Source organism: Buteo buteo, chromosome 18, assembly GCF_964188355.1.
Source record: "Buteo buteo chromosome 18, bButBut1.hap1.1, whole genome shotgun sequence".
NCBI lineage: Eukaryota > Metazoa > Chordata > Aves > Accipitriformes > Accipitridae > Buteo > Buteo buteo.
In genome coordinates this window covers 23193903-23212444 of record NC_134188.1, presented here as the reverse complement: position 1 = coordinate 23212444, position 18542 = coordinate 23193903, and the positions used below count along the sequence as shown (strand labels likewise).

The 18542-nt window shown below is 41.0% G+C and overlaps 1 protein-coding gene across 1 annotated transcript in view; it reads left to right on the top strand.

Annotated features, from left to right (window-relative positions):
* Positions 1-18542, top strand: part of DLG2 (discs large MAGUK scaffold protein 2) — a 1017318-nt gene that overhangs the window by 136099 nt on the left and 862677 nt on the right. Inside the window, exon 5 of the mRNA XM_075050147.1 lies at positions 6903-7001. Within this exon, the coding sequence (XP_074906248.1) occupies positions 6903-7001 (99 nt within the window). The remainder of the gene's footprint in view (positions 1-6902; positions 7002-18542) is intronic.

Here is an 18542-nt window from a genome sequence, read left to right as displayed (position 1 = left end):
GGAGGGGCTTTTGGCAGGTGTCATCACTCCCTGCTTGATGGGACCTCCCTGCAGCCACAGCTCCCTATCTTTTCCCCCAGCTTGACACAGTGCACATGGAGGTCCTTCCAGAGCCTGTTTCTGCATACAGCCTGCCCTCTTCAGCTGTAAATTTAACTTCCAAGATGTTGTACGATAGCCAATTCTAAATGAGCATTCATTAATTATGTTCAGCCTTTTAATTTTTCTAGTCCTTTTCCTCCAGCCTTCAGGAGAATTCAGTAATAGCTTCTGCTTTATTTGAAAGAAATAGATCTTTAATATCCCAAATTACTCTTCATATTTCATCTTCATGTGCAGCAAAGTGCAGACCGATGGCTGAAAGGTAAGGAATGGGGAGAATGAGTGTCAGAATCTGAATCCCCGTGAGCTGAGGGAAATGCATTTATTTGTTTAAAGTTTTCATCTCATTCATTCTCATGTTCAGAGGCATCTGAATTTGCCCTACAGCGTTTGGTGTTGCCGAGAATGTTTTGGAAAACAGTCTATTGGGGTAAGAACTCAGCCGTACATATGGTAACTGTCTCCATTTCTTGTGTGGATAGCTGCCTGGCATGGAGCTACAGCAAGGGTGGGTCTTTGCCCGAAAACTGTAGCCAGTCTGTCCAGTCTCATTCTCATGCAGCTGAACTGTGAATCATTCCTCTCTTCATCCTTGTGGCAGGCTCCATCTTTGCAATGCTCTTTTTGCTCAGTTTTCCTCTTTGCCACACGCAGCAGCTCAGCACGTCCTTCCAACCACCAGTATTTGGTGTGCCAGGTCTCAGCAGGGGAAATAAGATATTTGAGCAACAGCCCTTGCAAGGTTTGTGTTTGCGAGGACTCCGGTCGCTGCTCGGTGCCGCGGTCCCTGCCCGCTGCTCGAACCATCGCCGAACCATCGCCCTTGGCAGAGCCCACCGCTGTCTGACCTTAGTGATGCTCTGCTCCCTGCAAAAGGAGACACGGGAGTGCCTTGGTTTGGACTTGAAAATAAAGCTCTGCGTGAGTGACGCTGGAGACGGAGCCTGGATCAGCAAGATGAAGCTCCCGAGTGCGTCTTCTGGTCGGTCACAAGGCTGGAGTTTGTGGAGCCAAGTGAGTCCCGCCAGCTTCATCCGAACTCTCTGTCCAGGAGGAGAAAAGCCGAAGCATGAGCTAGTGTCTCCTCCCGGCTGGAATTTCCTGCCTGGAAAGTCAGTTGTCTTACCCCAGACCAGAGTGACAGCGCACTGGGTAATTATGTGATACGGATAATGAGGGAGATCGGCTCTGAGCGTAGGGTTTGGGTTAGCCCAGCCGAAGCGACGGTACTGAGCCGCTGGTAGCTTGGAGGACAGCTTTTAGACGGGTGGTCAAATCTGTACTGGGGATGAGCAAATGCAAAGGTTGCTAGTGACTTTCTGACATCCAGAAACACACCGAGAGCAAGACTTGCTTTCGGGAGGGTGGAGCAGCATTAAATCAGATCCTGACCTTTCTGAAACAAAAGCCTGCAGCCACATAATTGTTCCTGAGCTCTAACACTCTCTAAGTCTGCCATAAAATCTTCTGAAAGGTTGAATCTATATTAGCTAAAATGGAATCATAAAAAACCCAGGGTAAAATAAATATTAGTGTGATATTTATGCTCATTTCCAAATACAGTAACTTAAAAAAAAAATCAAACACTTGTGGTGCGATTTGTATGGTAGAATCCGTGCACAAATGTATACTTTTCTTTTCTCCATCACAGTTACTGGTCTTGTTGGGAAGACTGGTACAGAAGGTGACATTCTTACAGGACTTAGCCATGAGTCTTGTAGCAATCTGCAACATCACCCTGACTTGAGACAGCTGCAAAGGCTGAGCTAATGCCATGGGATGTGGAGCAAACCTTCACATCTTCAAACAATGAACCAGAAACCCTAATGTGGAAATAGAAACAAAATCCTTTCTGACGGCTAAATCATTCAACTGGGGATACTGAACCACGCTTTTCTAAAGGGCTTCAGAAACACTTAATTAGGCACCTTCTTTTTTTAAAGGATTTTGTGGACAAGAAGAAAGCTCTTCTATATTATTTCTGGACTGAAATTTAGACTCAGCTGAGGAAAATGAAACTGCCTGGCTTCTGTGGGATTATATTTCTGATTTTAGTTTCTAGCATGGCCTGCTCTGGGATTGTCTGAGTTTTCAGTCATCTGTGATATCGGTGAAAGTTAATTCCTGCCAAAAAATTGGCTGAATGACATTTCTTCCTGTAATAAGGACTATAAGAGGCATAGAAATAGGACTAGCAGGGTACAGAAAAAGGAAAGCACATCTTATGGTCTCTAGGATTATTTCATTACATGGCACTGCAGGAAAAACTCTTCAAGTCCCCAGTGACGCTTTGTCTCCCACAAACTGTCCAAGATCTGCAATGTCTTTTTTCTTTTTCTTTTTTTTTTTTTCCCCTGTTGTCCAAGATTGTCAGCAGCAGGAGTCAAACCTGAGATGCTCACAATACATTTAGGAGAGCTGTCAACTCTGCCTAGGTATGGCCGAAAGGTGCAGCCCTGGGTGGACGGATCGGACGCACAGGAGGTGTTCTTGCTGTTGCTGGCATGTTGTAAAGGATGAACTGGAGTCCAGGTTTAGTTCACACATGGCTTGAGCAGAGCACGAGCAGGCTGTACCCTGGCATAGAGGTGTGCTGCTTTCTTGGCTAGTGTCGGTATCTTGCTGTGCATCTCAGTTCAGCTCAGGTTGCTTCCTACTCCAGCATAGCTGCTAAATGAATTAATTTACATCAATGTCCTGTAAAATGGATAATTCCAGCATATGTCATGTTGCATTTTACTTTCCCCCTGTAGCTTTTTAAATATTCTAATGATTTTTTAAAATGCTTACTTTCAGAAAAGTTAATTGAATAAAAGCAGTATCTCTCAGCACTATATGTTCCTGGGAGCATTTGATTACCAAGATGATAGATTTCCTGACAGATATTGGCATCCAAAAGTTAACAGATCACTGTTTTTTTTTTTTTTTTTTTTTATACCTTTCCTCTCTTAATGTAAATCATTTGGGGCAAGCTGGCATTTATCTACAAGCTCTCATGGGACTGGAGCAGAGCCACCAATTCGTGATACAAAATGCCAAAAGAGGTCTCAAATCAGCTTCTGTTTTGAATTTTTCTCTTTAAAAGCACACAGGAGAGCATTCCCTAAGCTGCCGGCTGAAGGAGAAGGTGCATTAGCTCTCTGAACCCTAAGGCAGTTGCAGATTTATTTAGGCTCAAGGGCTGTAGCTCCCCTACACTCTCACCCGTGCTCCTGGTCCCTTTGCAAAGCTGATCAGCATTTTCCAGACACGGAGTGGTGTATGTGCCCTAGAAAATATCCCATACAGGTGCGTGTATAAATAAATTCAAAGTCCTGGCAGCAACATGGAAGAGCAGAATAATGTTTGCATGTATGGTTCTTATTTTATTTATATTTTTTATATTCCCAATGTTGGCTCTCATTCTGAGAGGTAAACATGTGATAACTATTGCGGATGATTACAAGTACCTCCTATTGATATATTAGGTATAAATTCTGGAGCTATACAATAGACTGGAGAATTCATCCACTGTTACAGGGTTTGGCTGCTATAGGAAGACCTCCTGGAGGAACTCTTGGAAACCCCATATGCCATAATTGCCTGTGAGGGCAGATGCTCCTTCTGGCTGGTTGCTGGCTCAGACATGAACTGGAACATGCTGCCTGCTGGAAGTGGAACCAGTGACAAGTCTTTCATAATTCATAACTGTGTACTTTGGCAAAAAATAATCAGCAAGAATTTTGTTGATGGTTGACTGTGTCGATTGTGCATATCCTAATAAGCTACCGGAAAGATGTGTTATAAGCACAGAAAAGCCTTGCTGAGCACTGTTAAAATTAGATAAAATGAACAAGGTAGCTAATGTGATTACTATTGTATTAATAAACATTTAAATAATGCTGTAAGTTTGCACAATGAGAGACATTGCCCTGAAGAGATTACGGTCTAAATAGTCCCTGTTAATTATAATCTAAATCGGTTAGCATTAATTATACACAAAATTGGAAGATTGCTTTTGGTGTGATATATGATTCTCATGGTTACTACCCATGTGAGCAAAGTTACCAAATGAAGTTTTAATCTGCTTTTGCAGCATTTGCTTGTAAAATCTCTTCTCTTTCTCTGACCAACTTGAAGAAAATAATATTTTCTTCTGTGAACAGGGAGATAAAATTGTTCCAACTACCAGACTTCTAGATACAGGAGTCTAGACTTTTGTCAGTAGTTTTAATTCAAGCTTGAAGTCATTATTTCCAGAACCTCCTACAAGGACGTATGAGCATGGTGCATGCGCTCCACTGCATTCCTACTGGGTCACCCTGGGGCCGCCAGTTCTGCTTCTCATGGTGATCGGCACGGTTCAGGAATAATGAGGTGTTGCTAAAATACTTCTTTTGCATGAGTAGGCAGCTTTTAGATATAAAGTGTACAAATAATTTTAGACAGGGTAGGTTTTTGGTTAGCCGCTAAAGAGAGGATTGTATGTAATCAAGAATAAGACTCAGACCCAAGAATGCTAGTTTTTAATAAATCTGTCACAACACACAGCAAGTATCCTTTTTGCCTCTTGCATTATACGGTCCTATGTATTTCATAACACAAAGTTAAATGACTATTGGTTTTTAGATGGATTGCTAACGTATACTTTGTTCAAGTTTGGGAACCATATATTATTCTGCTAATGCTTATTGAACCTTAATACACTGGAACAGAGAGAAGTTCCAGATTTATTACAATTACTCTTGAGCTGTTTGTACCCTCCTAATGTCCTTGGTTTGCTGCTCTTCACAATTAATCTGTGACCCATTTCCCTAAGGAAAACAATTGAAACATTTCATAGCATCTTATGACATTGTTTTATGTTCTTTCAAAATATTGGAGTCAGCTAATGGTGAAAAATTTGAGGGGAAAAAAAGTATGTAAAATATAAACAAACTAAAGTTCCTTATCCAGTTTTGCAGCTGCACTCATTTGATAAATGCTACCATACAGGCTATAGTTTCTGCTGAAAATTGTCAAACCCCTTTTGAGAAGTTGCAGAAGCTTAGCTCCTTTAGGATCAGGCAGAGTTTGGTCTTGATGATTAGAGCAAATAAATAATGTATTGATTTGCATAGTTTATATTGTTGCCTGTAAATAATAACAATGGAAAAGACTTGTGTCAAGTATTCAGAGAAAGCAAAGATGAAATGAAAATTCTTATGCATGCTTTTTAGTTCCTTGTAAAACAAATTTTCCCCTCCTGAAAGAAACACTTAGGGAGTTGCTTGGATTTCCTGTAAGCTCTGACGCAAGATGCAAGACCTGAGTTCAGTTCCTTGCTGTCCTGCGTAAATTTGGCCTGGTTGCCTGGCTATCCCTTCCAGATTACAAACGGGGAATATGCAACACCCTTCGGTGACAAGAAACAAGCTGAAGGAATGCATGGTTCTCCGTGACCGCGAGCGTGTTAGAGAAGCTAAAACTTTAGAGAGGGCATGCGTCGAGTCCTGTGTGCTCAGCCCCATGCAGTGTTGAGCTGCTGGGCTCGATCCAACATTTAAACACATTCTTTATTGGAGCACAAGACTAATGCCATTTGTTCCAGTGAAGTTAAAAGCACGTGTCTAAGTAGTTGCCTGGATTGGGGCCAGCATTCAGTCTTTTGCTGGACGGAGCCCTAAATAAACAATCTAGTATCAGAGGAGAAAACATATTTGCACATGTGGATGTGATTTGGCTGTTTCTGTGGCACTGGCTTGTTGTTTTCTGAGTTGTGCTGGCAATGGTTGGTCTATTTAAAATGCTAACAATTTCTGGCCTGTTGTGTTGAAATTGACTTTACTCCTGGTGCGCGGGCTAAAAAAGGATGGGTCTAAATCACTCATGGTGTCTGTGGTGCTCAGCGCCGACAGATAGAAGACACTCTATTTGAATTGACTCTGCTTTCCTGTTCGTGCTCTAGCAAAGTGCCCTGAAATTTTCTCAGATCCAAGCTAGCGGCAGTCATAGTGTTTCATTCAAAGGCTAACTCTTCAAGCGCGTTTTTTGCAGGGCAGAGCATTGTAAACAGAGATGTCATTTGTAATATTTATTGTCTTAATGCAAAATCTACAATAATGTATTAGATTTCCAGCAGGAAAATTGAAAAAAACAAATATAGCCTTTTAATATATCTGCTATTAAAGATACTATTTGAAAAAATACTATGTGTTTTATGAGGGTTTTCTGTAAGCAATATAAGACTGAAATCTGTGTAAAGACTGAAATCTGTGTAAATGAAGGAAAGTTAACAAAAAAAAAAGCATCTGAATTTAAAAGATTTGCAAATATGGCTACTACACAAGCATGAAACCCTTTCAAAAATATGTCACTTTGGAGAATGTAATGAATTAACAATGAGAAAACAAACCAGGTAATTCAGTTGGTGCTGTAAGGAGAGCTATTCCTGCAGCTGCTCCAGAGGAGAAGCCCATTACCATCTGCGGGCCTTTTTGGCAGGGCACTGATTTCCTTCCTTATCTCTGTGTTCTCATGCTGAACGTTGCAGAGCGCCTTGAATGCCTTCTGAAGTCAGCTAGAGATTATGATAAGCATCATCTTGTAGATTTAGCCTATTAAGACTTTCACAGACTTCCATGAGAGTGGCTATAAGATTAATCCCAGAAATTTTTGTATGACAAAACACTGAGGTGAAAATCTTATGTATGAGCCCCATCATATTTATCTGAATTCAGGCTACCCTTTTGTATGTGCACGCTAATCTTTATATTTAAGTGTAATAGAATTCTAGTGCACATCTCAGCTACTTTATTTTTTTTTTTTTTTCCCCTCTCTAGTCTGCAGCTTCCAATGGATCAGAAGGATCTGGACAATGTGGTGAACACAATAAGGAGAACCAGACTTTTGAAAATTATGTGGTAGACATGAAGACAAAGGTATGGTCCACTCTTCTGTGATGGAGAATGAAATCCTTATTTAGGCAAGTTTTGCTGGAGGTGAAATGTGTAGAATATATTGAATTTGAGCTCCTGCAGTCATTTTTTTGGCTGCTTAATGACTGCATGTACATTACCACATTTGAATGAGGCTTATGGCTGCAATTTATTGCTGTGCGTTACTAGCCTTGTGCATTTCATGCTGTCCTAGGCAGGATGTACTTTTTATTTTTATGTAGAAATGTTGTTAATATTGGTGATGGTTCTACAGGATTGCTGATCTCAAGATGTTTTCATTTCAGTGTATTTTTGCAGACCAGGGTTTTGCACAGTTAGTAAATTTTATTCAAGGTGTTTTCAGTCTCTCAGTGTGCATTGTAGTTTATTTCTGGTCTGGAGTCAGTATGGAAGAATATGAATGTCAGCAAAGTGATGTTTTTTGTATGGGCAGTCTAATGATACCTATCATAAAACTACGCTGAATGATACACCTAGCAATACGAGTTCATGGTTGTGGTAAGGGGGTATGTTACACTTCTCTTTGTAACAGTCTTGCTTCTTGCTATGGTGAAGTTGTAAGTGTTTCATTATAATATCTCCATTATTTTCATAGGTTCACAGCTTGGCTGGAATAATTCTCTTGGGCTTAGATATTATTATGTAGACTTTCAGCCTTGAGGTCATTGTGTATTTTTTCTTTTCTAAGTGAAAGAAAATTATTAAGTTTTCTTTTAAACTTAGCAAGCTGGAAACATGATGAAAAGAAAACAGACATTAACTGGGTTGGCATGGTTATGTGATACCTTGTAGACTTCAGCAAAAGTTGTTTCTAACAGTGGAAACTTGCAGATTATTCCTCTTGTCCAAGGCTTTTCCATTTTTGGAAATGGGCTTTGTTTACATTTCTAGATCAATTTCTCTGTTCGTTAACTTTTCAAGATATAAAGAACTAATTGTCTAGCATGACTTTCTGAGTTTCTTGTGTTGTTGAGTTCTCAGTTGATCAGAAAAAGTTTTGTACCGTGTAGGACCGTGGTGCTATTTGAGAGCTGAAATACAAGAACATGTATACTCATTGACATTTGTCTCTATATTTATGGAAGAAATTATTTCCCCAAGGCAAGGAGTTATCAAAAGCTTGATATATACCCTAAATATATTGTGCCTATGAGGATGTTGTAGAAATCATGGGATGTAGTGGATCTCAGCCCAATTTCACAATGTCTTTTCCAGTATGAACGCCCAACTGAACAATGCACCATCTTCCCTACTTAGAGTCATGATACTGCGAACTCCTGGACTCAATGTTTCTCCATCCGCAATTCTATGTACCACATTTTCATGCTGTTTGTAGCTCTCCAGCACAGCGTACATGAAAGTAAACTCCAAAAATTGGCAATTCCATTGCCAAACTCTAAGACATTAAGAGCTGTGAGTGGTTTTTTATTCAGTTCCCAGTACCATGGGATGGTGGAGAGCAGATGTTTTGTTGTCATTTCCTGGAACTTGTGGTTTAGTGTGTCACTTCATTTGAAAGAGTCATTTTGTCTGATTTCTTTTTCAAGTGACTGTGCTTGAGTGTCAGGGCACGCTGCTATGACAGTGACACATAGCTATTTAGGGCTGGCTACATGTTTAAACATATGCACCAGAGCTTTTCAGTTGCTGATGATCAATTGGTGCTTAGATTTATTTCCCCAGGCAGAATGCTCAAGAATTAAAATGAACTCTTCTTTCACTCTGGATCTTGAGAGCTGAGAGCCACTTCAGGACATATTGTCCTTGATACTGTGCGTTTCTATTGCAGAGCGTCCCAGCCCACATAAAGCCAGTGGAGCATTTGTAACTGAAGCACTTCTGTCTTCTTCTGAATAAGGGATTTGTGGGAAGCAAGAGAAAACAATTATGGCTTTATATGGGAAATAATAGATACATAAAACATTAGGCATAAGTTTTAAATTAATGAAGGTTGCAGAGCTTTCAAAAGGCTAGCTTATCCAAGGCCCTTCAGAGCTGTAGGTTGGCTCAAGGATCTTTCCCCATCTTCTGCTCCACACTCTGTGATTATGAATGTGCATTTCCTACAACCCTACAAGCCACGCTCTGTTCCCACCTTGCCTCACTGTCTTCTCATAGACCCCTAAGGTGGTGAGTTTGTGGGAATGAGACTACTAGAGAGGTTGCACTGTCTCCATCTTTGGAGATTTTCAAGACCAGGCTGGATATCGGCCTGAATAACCTGATCAGACCTCACTGCTGAACCTACTTTGAGCAGCAGGTTGGAATGAAGATCTCATGTCCTTTCTGTTGTCACTTATCCTCTGATCCCTTGATTACATTGATTCCTGGAGAGGAAGGGAAGCAACCACCCTCCTGTCTCACTGAGCACCCTGGAGGCAAATGACTTTACACACCACAGGGTGCAGCAGCCAAGGGCCAGGTATTACAATAAGGCCCTCAGCAAACAGGGCCAAGCGAAGTGCACGTTGTCTATTAAACAAACCAAAAATCACTTTCTTTCTTACTTTTGAGTGCTGGGGAAGTGCTTGGCAAAAGTGGCGTGAGCTCCCGTGTGCTGAATAAAAGGGTGGTAAGCTGGGCATGTACTTGGGGCAGGAAGAGAGGGAATCCCCTCCACAGCTGTGAAGCAGAAAACAACCTTTTTTTTGTGGCTGTTGAGCCTGGGGTCCTCGTGGCTGCTTGGGTACAGAGTCCTGGTGATGAAGGAGTGGAGCTGCCTGTCCGGTCTTCACATTTCCCTGTGCCCATTTTACCATCTACCTGCAGGGCTCAGAGTGGCAAGGTCTGTGCTTCCCTACAGAAAAGAAAATTGTCTTTTTCTCTTCGTTGAGAAAGCTACCAGCCAGAGAAATTGGTCAGGACTCCAACATTGATTGTGCTAAATAGCAATGAAATTTGCCATGCACGGGAGAAGGGAATGATTCCTGGTATAGCTTCTGCCTGAGACTCTCATGGGCCTGAGGCCAGTTGCAGAGCGGCTGCTGTTAGGGCTGCTGCAGTCAGGAGGGGCAGAATTGCTAATTCGTTCATCTTTAAATTAACACCAGCACTCCTGGGCTTCTGGTTCAGCCTGGGAACTGCATTAAAATTCTTAGCAACTAAGGTATACAGAACTTCACTCCTTCTGAAATTTGTATTAACTTCTCTTCCTGGCTGAAGCAGGATTTATTCTGACATTTCATCTGTAATATAGCTCCTAACTACATATCCAGGATCTGCAAGATTAGTAGTTTCTCTTTTTTTTTTTTTTTTGTGTGTAGCACAAACCAGTCCTAATAAAGAGGCTGTCTCATGAGATTTTCCCTTCTAGCATATAATTACTCAGATAACTTGTATGCAGGTGTTAACCTACTAACTAACCAATTGTGATACACAGCAATCTAGCTGGAACTGGGCTCAAGTGGTATAAATGAGCTCTGACCATAAAGACATAAGTTAATGACTACATCAATTGCCCTCTTGGAAGAGACGTAATCAGGAAAGTATTTATTTGTAGCTTGTTTGGGTGCAATATAGGACCTGAGAAGAAGAAAGAGAATATAATGCCATGTAAAAGACTGGCAATTTAATACTATCAACAGGTACTCTATTGTACACAATTTAAGATACATAAAGAGTAAATAAGTCTTTCTCCACATTTGTAAGAGTTTGTGTGTGTTGATGTGTTTTCTGTGTAGGTGCATAAAGCTCTAAATAGTCACTGGCTGAATTTTGCAATGTGCTGACATTACTAATGCTGTGTTAGCAGTCTGGTAGATATATCCTTTCTTAGTGTCTACTCCAAAACTTGGAGACTTAGTACTTTTGTTTTTCTTAATTTCTACTGTTTGAATTGGAGATAATAATGAAGCCTGTTTTGCTTTTTTTTTTAAAAATCAGTTTCTCTTTACAGTTTTTGCTCTATAATATTTGGGTTTCAAAAGAATTTAAGAGATGTTTAAAAAGGTGTGTCATGAAAGACTTAAAAAAACCCGAGAATTCTTCCTATTGGTTTTAGGTTTTACAGAAGCTTGCTTTTACAAATATTCAGTTCAGCTGGATGTTACAGGCTCTGGTTCTAAATATAACCACCTAATTAAACCTTATGCTTTGGTTATCCAAGTGGAAGTACCTGGATACAGTGAAGATTTTAATGACAGAAAGGAGCATTAAATTGTCCAGTCTTAACTACTGCATTATACAGACCATCACATTTCACCCACTCACCTCATATTGTTTGTTTTTGTGTGACTTAAAAATACACACCTTGGGTAAAATTAGAGGAGAAGGAAGTAGTCACCTGGGTAAGTGGTTTTCAAATGGTGGTCTGCAGAACCACTGGTATCACAGTGGGAAATAGTTGTTATTCGCCTGTATTAAGGCTTCCCAAGAGTCAGAGCTCATCACAGAGGTTATTTTTGACCATCTAAATCAACTACGAGCAACTATAAACCATCTCTTTTCACCCCAGATGGCTGCTTCTCAATTTGTTTGTTTTTTGGGTCAAGTCTTTCTATAGTAGATTTCAATCATGATCATATGTACAGATAACACAAAGGCTGGAAGAGCAGAGGAAAAAATAGAACTAAGCAGCAGTATGACCTGCAGAAATTAGAGCAGAAGGAGATGCTGCTAATGAAGGGTAAAGCAATGCCAAGGCTCTGAAAATCTTATACTTGGGGAGAAAAAAATTATTGGAGAAACTATCTAGTTGGAGGAAGAAAATGAAGCAGCTCAGGCTCTTTTGGGGGTTTGGGATGGGTAGTTGATAAAAAGGAGGAACTGCATCCCTGGGAGAAACACTGGAGACCCATCGACAGTCATCTCTTCCCATAGCGCAGCCCTGACTTTGTCGAGTCAACAGTAGATGTGTGTTAGAAGCTATGACCAGGAGCTCTGGCCACCAAAAGGAGCCCATGGAAGGATGGAGCTGGGGTCTGTGTCCCCAAAAGCATGGGCTACAGGAGATTCTGAAGGTAAAAAGTAGGTGGCAATATTTCAGGGACCATGCCGCTCAACGATGCACTAAGCTTGGGTAGCACATGGGCAAATCTGCCTCTTAAATGCTCATTGTTGCATTTTATGGAAGGAGGTGACACTTAGAAATTGGAGGAGTGCAGGAGGAGCTTTTAGGTACTTGATGGAGCCTGATTTTCCCAGGCGCACACACGAGTCACATTGTTCACATAAACAGCCTCAAAGGGTTCAAACCCTCTGTTTTTCATATAAACTGTAAATAGGGCCATGAATTCACTGGGACCAGCTCACAGGAGTAGAGTTACTTGCAAGTAGAAGCATTTACAGATCATGCACTTAGAGACCAATTTCAGAATATATCCCCATATGCCAGTTTTGAGCATGATACGAAATTTTACAGCCAAGTCATTAGGTAATTATATGTATGGAAATATTTCACACCTTACCAGATCAGCTTGAATCTAGGAATTGGAAGAGAACAAACTGTTGGATGCTTTACATCTAAGTGTTAAAATATCTCCTGATTTTAGAGTTGACTGAGTTCCCTTTTACCCTATCATGCCTAGAGCACAAGCGTGGCTTGGGTTAGACCATCTTAATGGGTTAATTTGTTCTCAAGGAGATGGTTAATTGGTTCTTACTTCAAGGATGTTTGAAAGTTCTCTGTTTCATATAATCCATAGTTTAATAAACTTGTCTGCCTGTTTGGCTACTGGACTAAACCTCAGCAGGGACAAAACTTGGAGGTTCCAGTGCAGCCTGTAAACACAAATCAAGTTTGTTTTGTGCACATGTGGTTGCTCAGAGTGAGTTAAAGTTTTAGACACAGTCGTAAGTGCTCTGGAGACTTTCTTTTTAAGATGTTATACCCACCAAAACTTTAATAGTTGGGGGAGGATTGGTTGCTCTCTGACCACATATCTGATTCACTATGGATTTTGTAACTTTGGTAGCAGTGACCTCATTTTGGCAAAATAATGTGTGTCATTTACTGAGCCTCTTGCTGCTTTAGCAATCACAAGAATATTAGGGTTATAACCTGAGTAATTTATGGAAGAGAGATGACTCTTAAATATCCTTTTATTTTCTTGGAAAGGCTTATTTTATTGAAAACATATTTTAGCTCTGAGTGAGAATGAGAGATCCTCAGCAAAGCACCCAGGGGGAATTGTGCTGTCCAGTGTGTTGAAAAGGTAAATTGTAATGTATGGGTGTCTAGACGTTTCCTCTTGTTGCTGTCAACAGTCCAGTTGGCTGTATTTTTTTTTTCCAGTGAATAGGAGCATTGATTTTCCTCTCTCTTTGGCCAGAGCTTTCATTTTACATATCTTTCCCCTTCTGTGTCTCTTTCTCTCTCCCTCCCTCTTTCTTCTCTCTCTCTCTCTTCCTCTATCTGTAAGAGAGGGAAGACTTTAAGAGCTGACAGCGAGCTTTCTAACTCAGAATGATTCATGTAAGACACCTGAAAGGCAAGCTCTGCACCAGCATCACTGCACGAAAGGTAGGGCTTTGGGGGCTAAACAGTCTGTAAAACTCTAGGCAAAGCATACAGAACATGAGATAAATTGATTAAGTCTGCGGATCTGTCAAAGATGCAGAAAAAGTTTGGGAGAGAACTTAAGGAGGTTTTAAGCTCTGTTGTTCGGGGTGCTTTCTTCTAATTAAAACTTTGATGTATTTTTCGTAAGTGGGGAAGAAAAAAGGTGCCCTTCTGTAGCTTTGAATAATGTATATAACGTGGGGTTTTCTTTCCGTGGATGGTAAACTATAATTATATTGCTGTTGTGCTTCACAAACCTGCGTGCATGTGTAAATAAGCAATCCCCATTTTTTTCCCCGGACTGATTATTTTCTGTTATACTTCCTGAAAGTTCGCCTTATCCAGCTGTTATTTATATTCACTTCCCGAATCCGAATCTGACCTAGTAATTCTGAGCGACTGTAGATGTGACGCATGAGCTCTCGCACACACCTCAATGTTTCAATCAGGCACTTCAAGCAATATGCGTTTGTAGGAATCATGCTCTTAATAAAAACCCTTGCAACCCAAAGCAGTTGTTTTGGCAGGGAAGTGACAGCACTTTGATAGATGGGCCCGATAGTTGTGTGTGTTGTGCTTGCTTGGAGTTCGTAGGAAAGAGGAGGGAGAGAGTGAGCGAGAGGGGGGAGAAAAAAAAAGACAGGGAAGGAGAGAGCGAGAGGGAGAGAGATTGAGAGAGAGAGAGAGAGAGACTTGGCAAAGGAAATCTTATGGGTATACTGAAACAGCAGATCAGAATTGTGAAACCAGAGCCAGGGCTGAAATGTGATGCTTTTGCTCTTTTGTGCTTGTTGTGGTTCTCATCTTCCCATTTAGAAGGCTGCATACCATTCAACAGAATATTTTGATCACAGATTGAACAATGCAGCAATCAAGCCTGATAAGCCACCTGGAAGTTTTGCTTGAGACGATTTCTAGTGGGTTTTCTGATCCCTGTGAGCATCATGACTGCCTTTAGCATTGTGGAGGAGGACTCGAGTTTCTTATGAGGGCCCCACTTGGAAAAGCAGGCTGTGCAGATTCAAGCCTCCGGTTCTGTTCATGCTGTTCAAAAGCCTTTCCTCACCCTTGCTGATTTGTTTTTATGATTTACATACACTCCTGGGGAGATTTACAGAATGGATTGTCTGTGCATTGTCACAACCAAGGTAGGACTGGAAACGTTGCTGTTATGTGTACATATTTCTCTGCTGTTTTTCGGTTCCTGTAATTAAATAGATTGAGCATGTACTGTGTCAGGTTGCAAGATAAAGTGATAAATAAGCTTTGCTTCAATGAGCATTTTGTTCTCTTTTTCCGTAGATTATGCAGTTTGTTTCTGTATCACTTCCTAAATGATATGTAATTTACTTATTTTTACTAGCAAAGGAAAATGATTTCATATTTTATCTTAGCCTATGCTTGTGTCTATTAATATCTCTAGCTACTAGAGCACTTTCAGAATACATGGTATAATACACATATTTTCTCGGCTTATTAGTTTATTCTGTAAACTAAAGAATAAAAAAAAGGGGGGGGGTGCATTATATGGGTCCTAGGATTTTAAAGAGGCCAATCAGATGTAGTTTAGATAGTCATGATGTTTCTGATTGGAGAGATGCAAGTTTCTTGTGGCTTATTGTGGCTTTTTGGGGGAAAAACATAGCTTACTTTGCATCTCTAGGCCTGAAAAATAAAAACACCTTGATCCCAATTCAGCACTCTTATACAGACGTTAGATCTAACCTGACTGTTTAGGAATGATCCTTCTAAATAATTCCCTCCAAATGTGCACGTAAACAATTTTTTATCCACAACAACAGTGGCAGGCTAAGGACTTTGGGGTTAAGGACACTTCCCAAGTTAAGGACAACTCCTGTCTTAAAACTCTAGAGTAGGGATAAGCTGAAAGATTCTTTGACATGTCCTCAAACTTAGCAAACTAACTTAATATGAAACGATGGGGAGATTATCAGGGAACTCCCTTTCTGTTACTACAGGACGGGCAGCTCACCACATGTTTGTAACTGCACTTGCACATAGTGATAGTATTTATAAGGAGCAGTTACTGGGGGAAGTCCAGACATTGGGGTGCAGCATAGTTGCTCCCTGTTCTGGTTTATTTTTGATGAATTCCACCATTTCCATAGGACTTGCAAAAATGCCTGGGGTAGCCAGAACACCTGAAGGCTGCGTAAATGCTAAGGCAAGCCAACGGTTAGCACTGTCGTCACCACTGCTGTGATTTTTTGTGTGTAATGCCCATGCAAAATGGGGACCACCGTCCGTCACAGAGAGAAGGGCAGGACGAGACACCCCGGGCACCCATGGGCAGCAGCGAGGGGTGGTGGGTGGCAGCAGGGAGCGCGGTGGAGCCGCGGAAACAGATGCGAGCTGTCATTCCCTTCTTGCCGGTGGAGAAAACCATATGGGGAAAGAACAGGAGGTGAATGAGGCCACAGAAGGAGCGTACGCTCCTTCTGTGGCCTCATTCACCTCCTGTTCTTTCCCGGTCCTCCTGGCTCCCACAAGCCATGCTGGATCTGAGACTACATCCCCAACCTGCCCCGGAGCAGGGTGCCCGTTGACGCAAGACCAGTGAAAAGCGCCCAGCAGCAGTGGTGCAGCACCGCTGAAGAAAGCTGGGATGCAGGATCGTTCGATTGACACTCCCAGAGGTTGCTTTCCAATTGAAAATAACCAGGAAGGTTGAAAAAAAAAGCTACAGTTAGCCCTACTTCTGGGTGTCTGGTGGTGCAGCGGGGACCTGCAATCGCAACCGTCCTTGGCCTTGAGAGTTTGGCAAGGAGGTGTGTAGTAACTGGATTTGGGACAGGGTCATCAGTCTACTTTTAAGATGGTATAATTGGGAGAAGGTGGTGGCCCAGTGCCTTTTTTTTAATATGTGAAGAGGCACCGCTTTATTTCTTTTATGAATTGGTGATGAAAGTTTCCACTGAACATTTTCCCAGGGCCTTTTGGGCAATAACAGATGTAGACTTACCAGCATCTCACTACTGCTGCTGCTCTGAGCAGGGCTCCCAACTCCTTCTACACACCGTATTTTTCCTCCCAGATTTTCTGTCTCTCGAATCCGCTGCTAAATGGCTGAAATGATCTGAAAGTCAAGCGTATGAGCCTCAAATATTCAACTGCAGATATTCAGTCTTTGCTGCCAACTTTGATGTTGGAATGAGATAGGATTGTGGATTGTAGGTGACCTGCTATTTGGATGCATGTGGGAACACCATATTAACATATGTAACTGAGCTGAATAATAGCAAATATCTAGTTGCAGAACACTTTCATATTGCAAAGGCTTGAAGCCAAATAAATTACAGTTGATTTCCTCATCTTGTTTGGTGCCATATTTAAATAGCTGCACCAGTGACATTAGATTGTACTGATCCATAATCTGCTCTTACTTGCTTTGTTGTGCATTGGAGTAACTCCACTTCCTTTAAACATACAACATTTTTATGGCATCTGTTTATGCCAATTTTCACAAATATAGTAAGAGCAGACCTTTTTCAGAATATGTGAGATTTTTTAAAAATTCATTTCAATAACTATGAATTCTACAGAGCAACAGTATTGTAATTTTTGGCCTCAGATCTGTTAATTGTCCTTATTTAAATATCTATTTGTCTGATTTGTGCAAATAATTGCCATTCTCATTCTTGGAAAAGGGGACCTTAATGTCAAGAGGGAGTAAATACATCAGTTTTATTCTTCAGATCTTATAAATAATAAAAAGGGAGTAAAAAATGAATGCTATTTAAACTGCAAAAGTTGAACACCGTTTAAAAAGTTGACATTTTTAACACTTGGTCATTAAATTTAGTCTGGAATTTTCAGTGTTTCCAGTCTATAGAAAATGGCATAAGTGTCGTGGTGGAGTGAATATGCCCTTGTAGGTTATGTACTATGGATCTAAAGATCCTGCTTTGAACTCAATATGGTGACAGATGCCATCTAATAAAATCGACTTCTGATGTGCCTTGCCAAATCTTAAATCCTACTGACACTATTTTTTCAGCCAAAATGCAAGATATGTTTAAGATAGATTTAAGATATTAATTTGTACAATTTTTTCCTCTCCTTTTTTATTTCCTTCGCGTTTCCATGCATTTCTGAACCCAGGACTTAAGAAATGCTGAATCAGCCAAGGAGGACGACTTATGGTCTCCTAGTTTATTTTAATTGATCATATTCCCAGCATAGCTTCTTTCTTTCACTGTTGCATAAAGCACATTAATTTGTGGCATTATTTTATCATTAGGAAGAATTCAGTATAAATAAAAGCTTAGGTCAAGACTCCATCCCAGCGGGAGCACCCAGAGTTTTTGAAAAGGACAAACGTTCCCACCGCGCCTCCCAACAGTCAGAGGCAACGTGCTGTCCTCTCCCCTGGCTATCGGCTCTCCTTCCATCTTTCTGCCTTTCACAGAATTATGAATACAACAGTAGCTGCTGCTGGTGAAAAAAGGAAATAGATAGCTCTGTGTTGCCTGACAAGACTCACTATAACAGGGGCTGCTTCACGGAAACCCTCAGTTCTTGGTGTCAGGTAGCTTAGAAAAGATGATCAGCTTTCCCTGGAAAAAAATACCAAAAGCTTTCTGGCCCTTGTTGCTACAAAGGAGAGCTTAGAGGTGGAAGCTCTAAAGGTATAAAACCCAGAAGGCCAATGAAGGGAAATCAAAATGTAGTTTTCTTTTTTAAATCTCATGATTTCAAGGTGTCAGATTCAGGCTTTTTGCTACTTCCAGCTGACAATCACACCACCAAAAAAAAAGAGAATCGAATAATACCACAAGTGGCCATCCTCTGTCACAAGCAGGGCTAGCTAAAGTCTTTCTCCTAGGATAGAGATTTTAAAACTTCCTGGGCAACCTCGTCTAATGTTTTATTATCCTTAACATTAGTAATGGCCCTAAGAACTGTCAGTGTTGGTTGCCACTGGTGTCACCTCTTGTTTTGTTTGGGAGCTGTATTTTGAGGTTTGCTTAAACCCCCAGATTTTATCACCTGAAAGCTTCTGT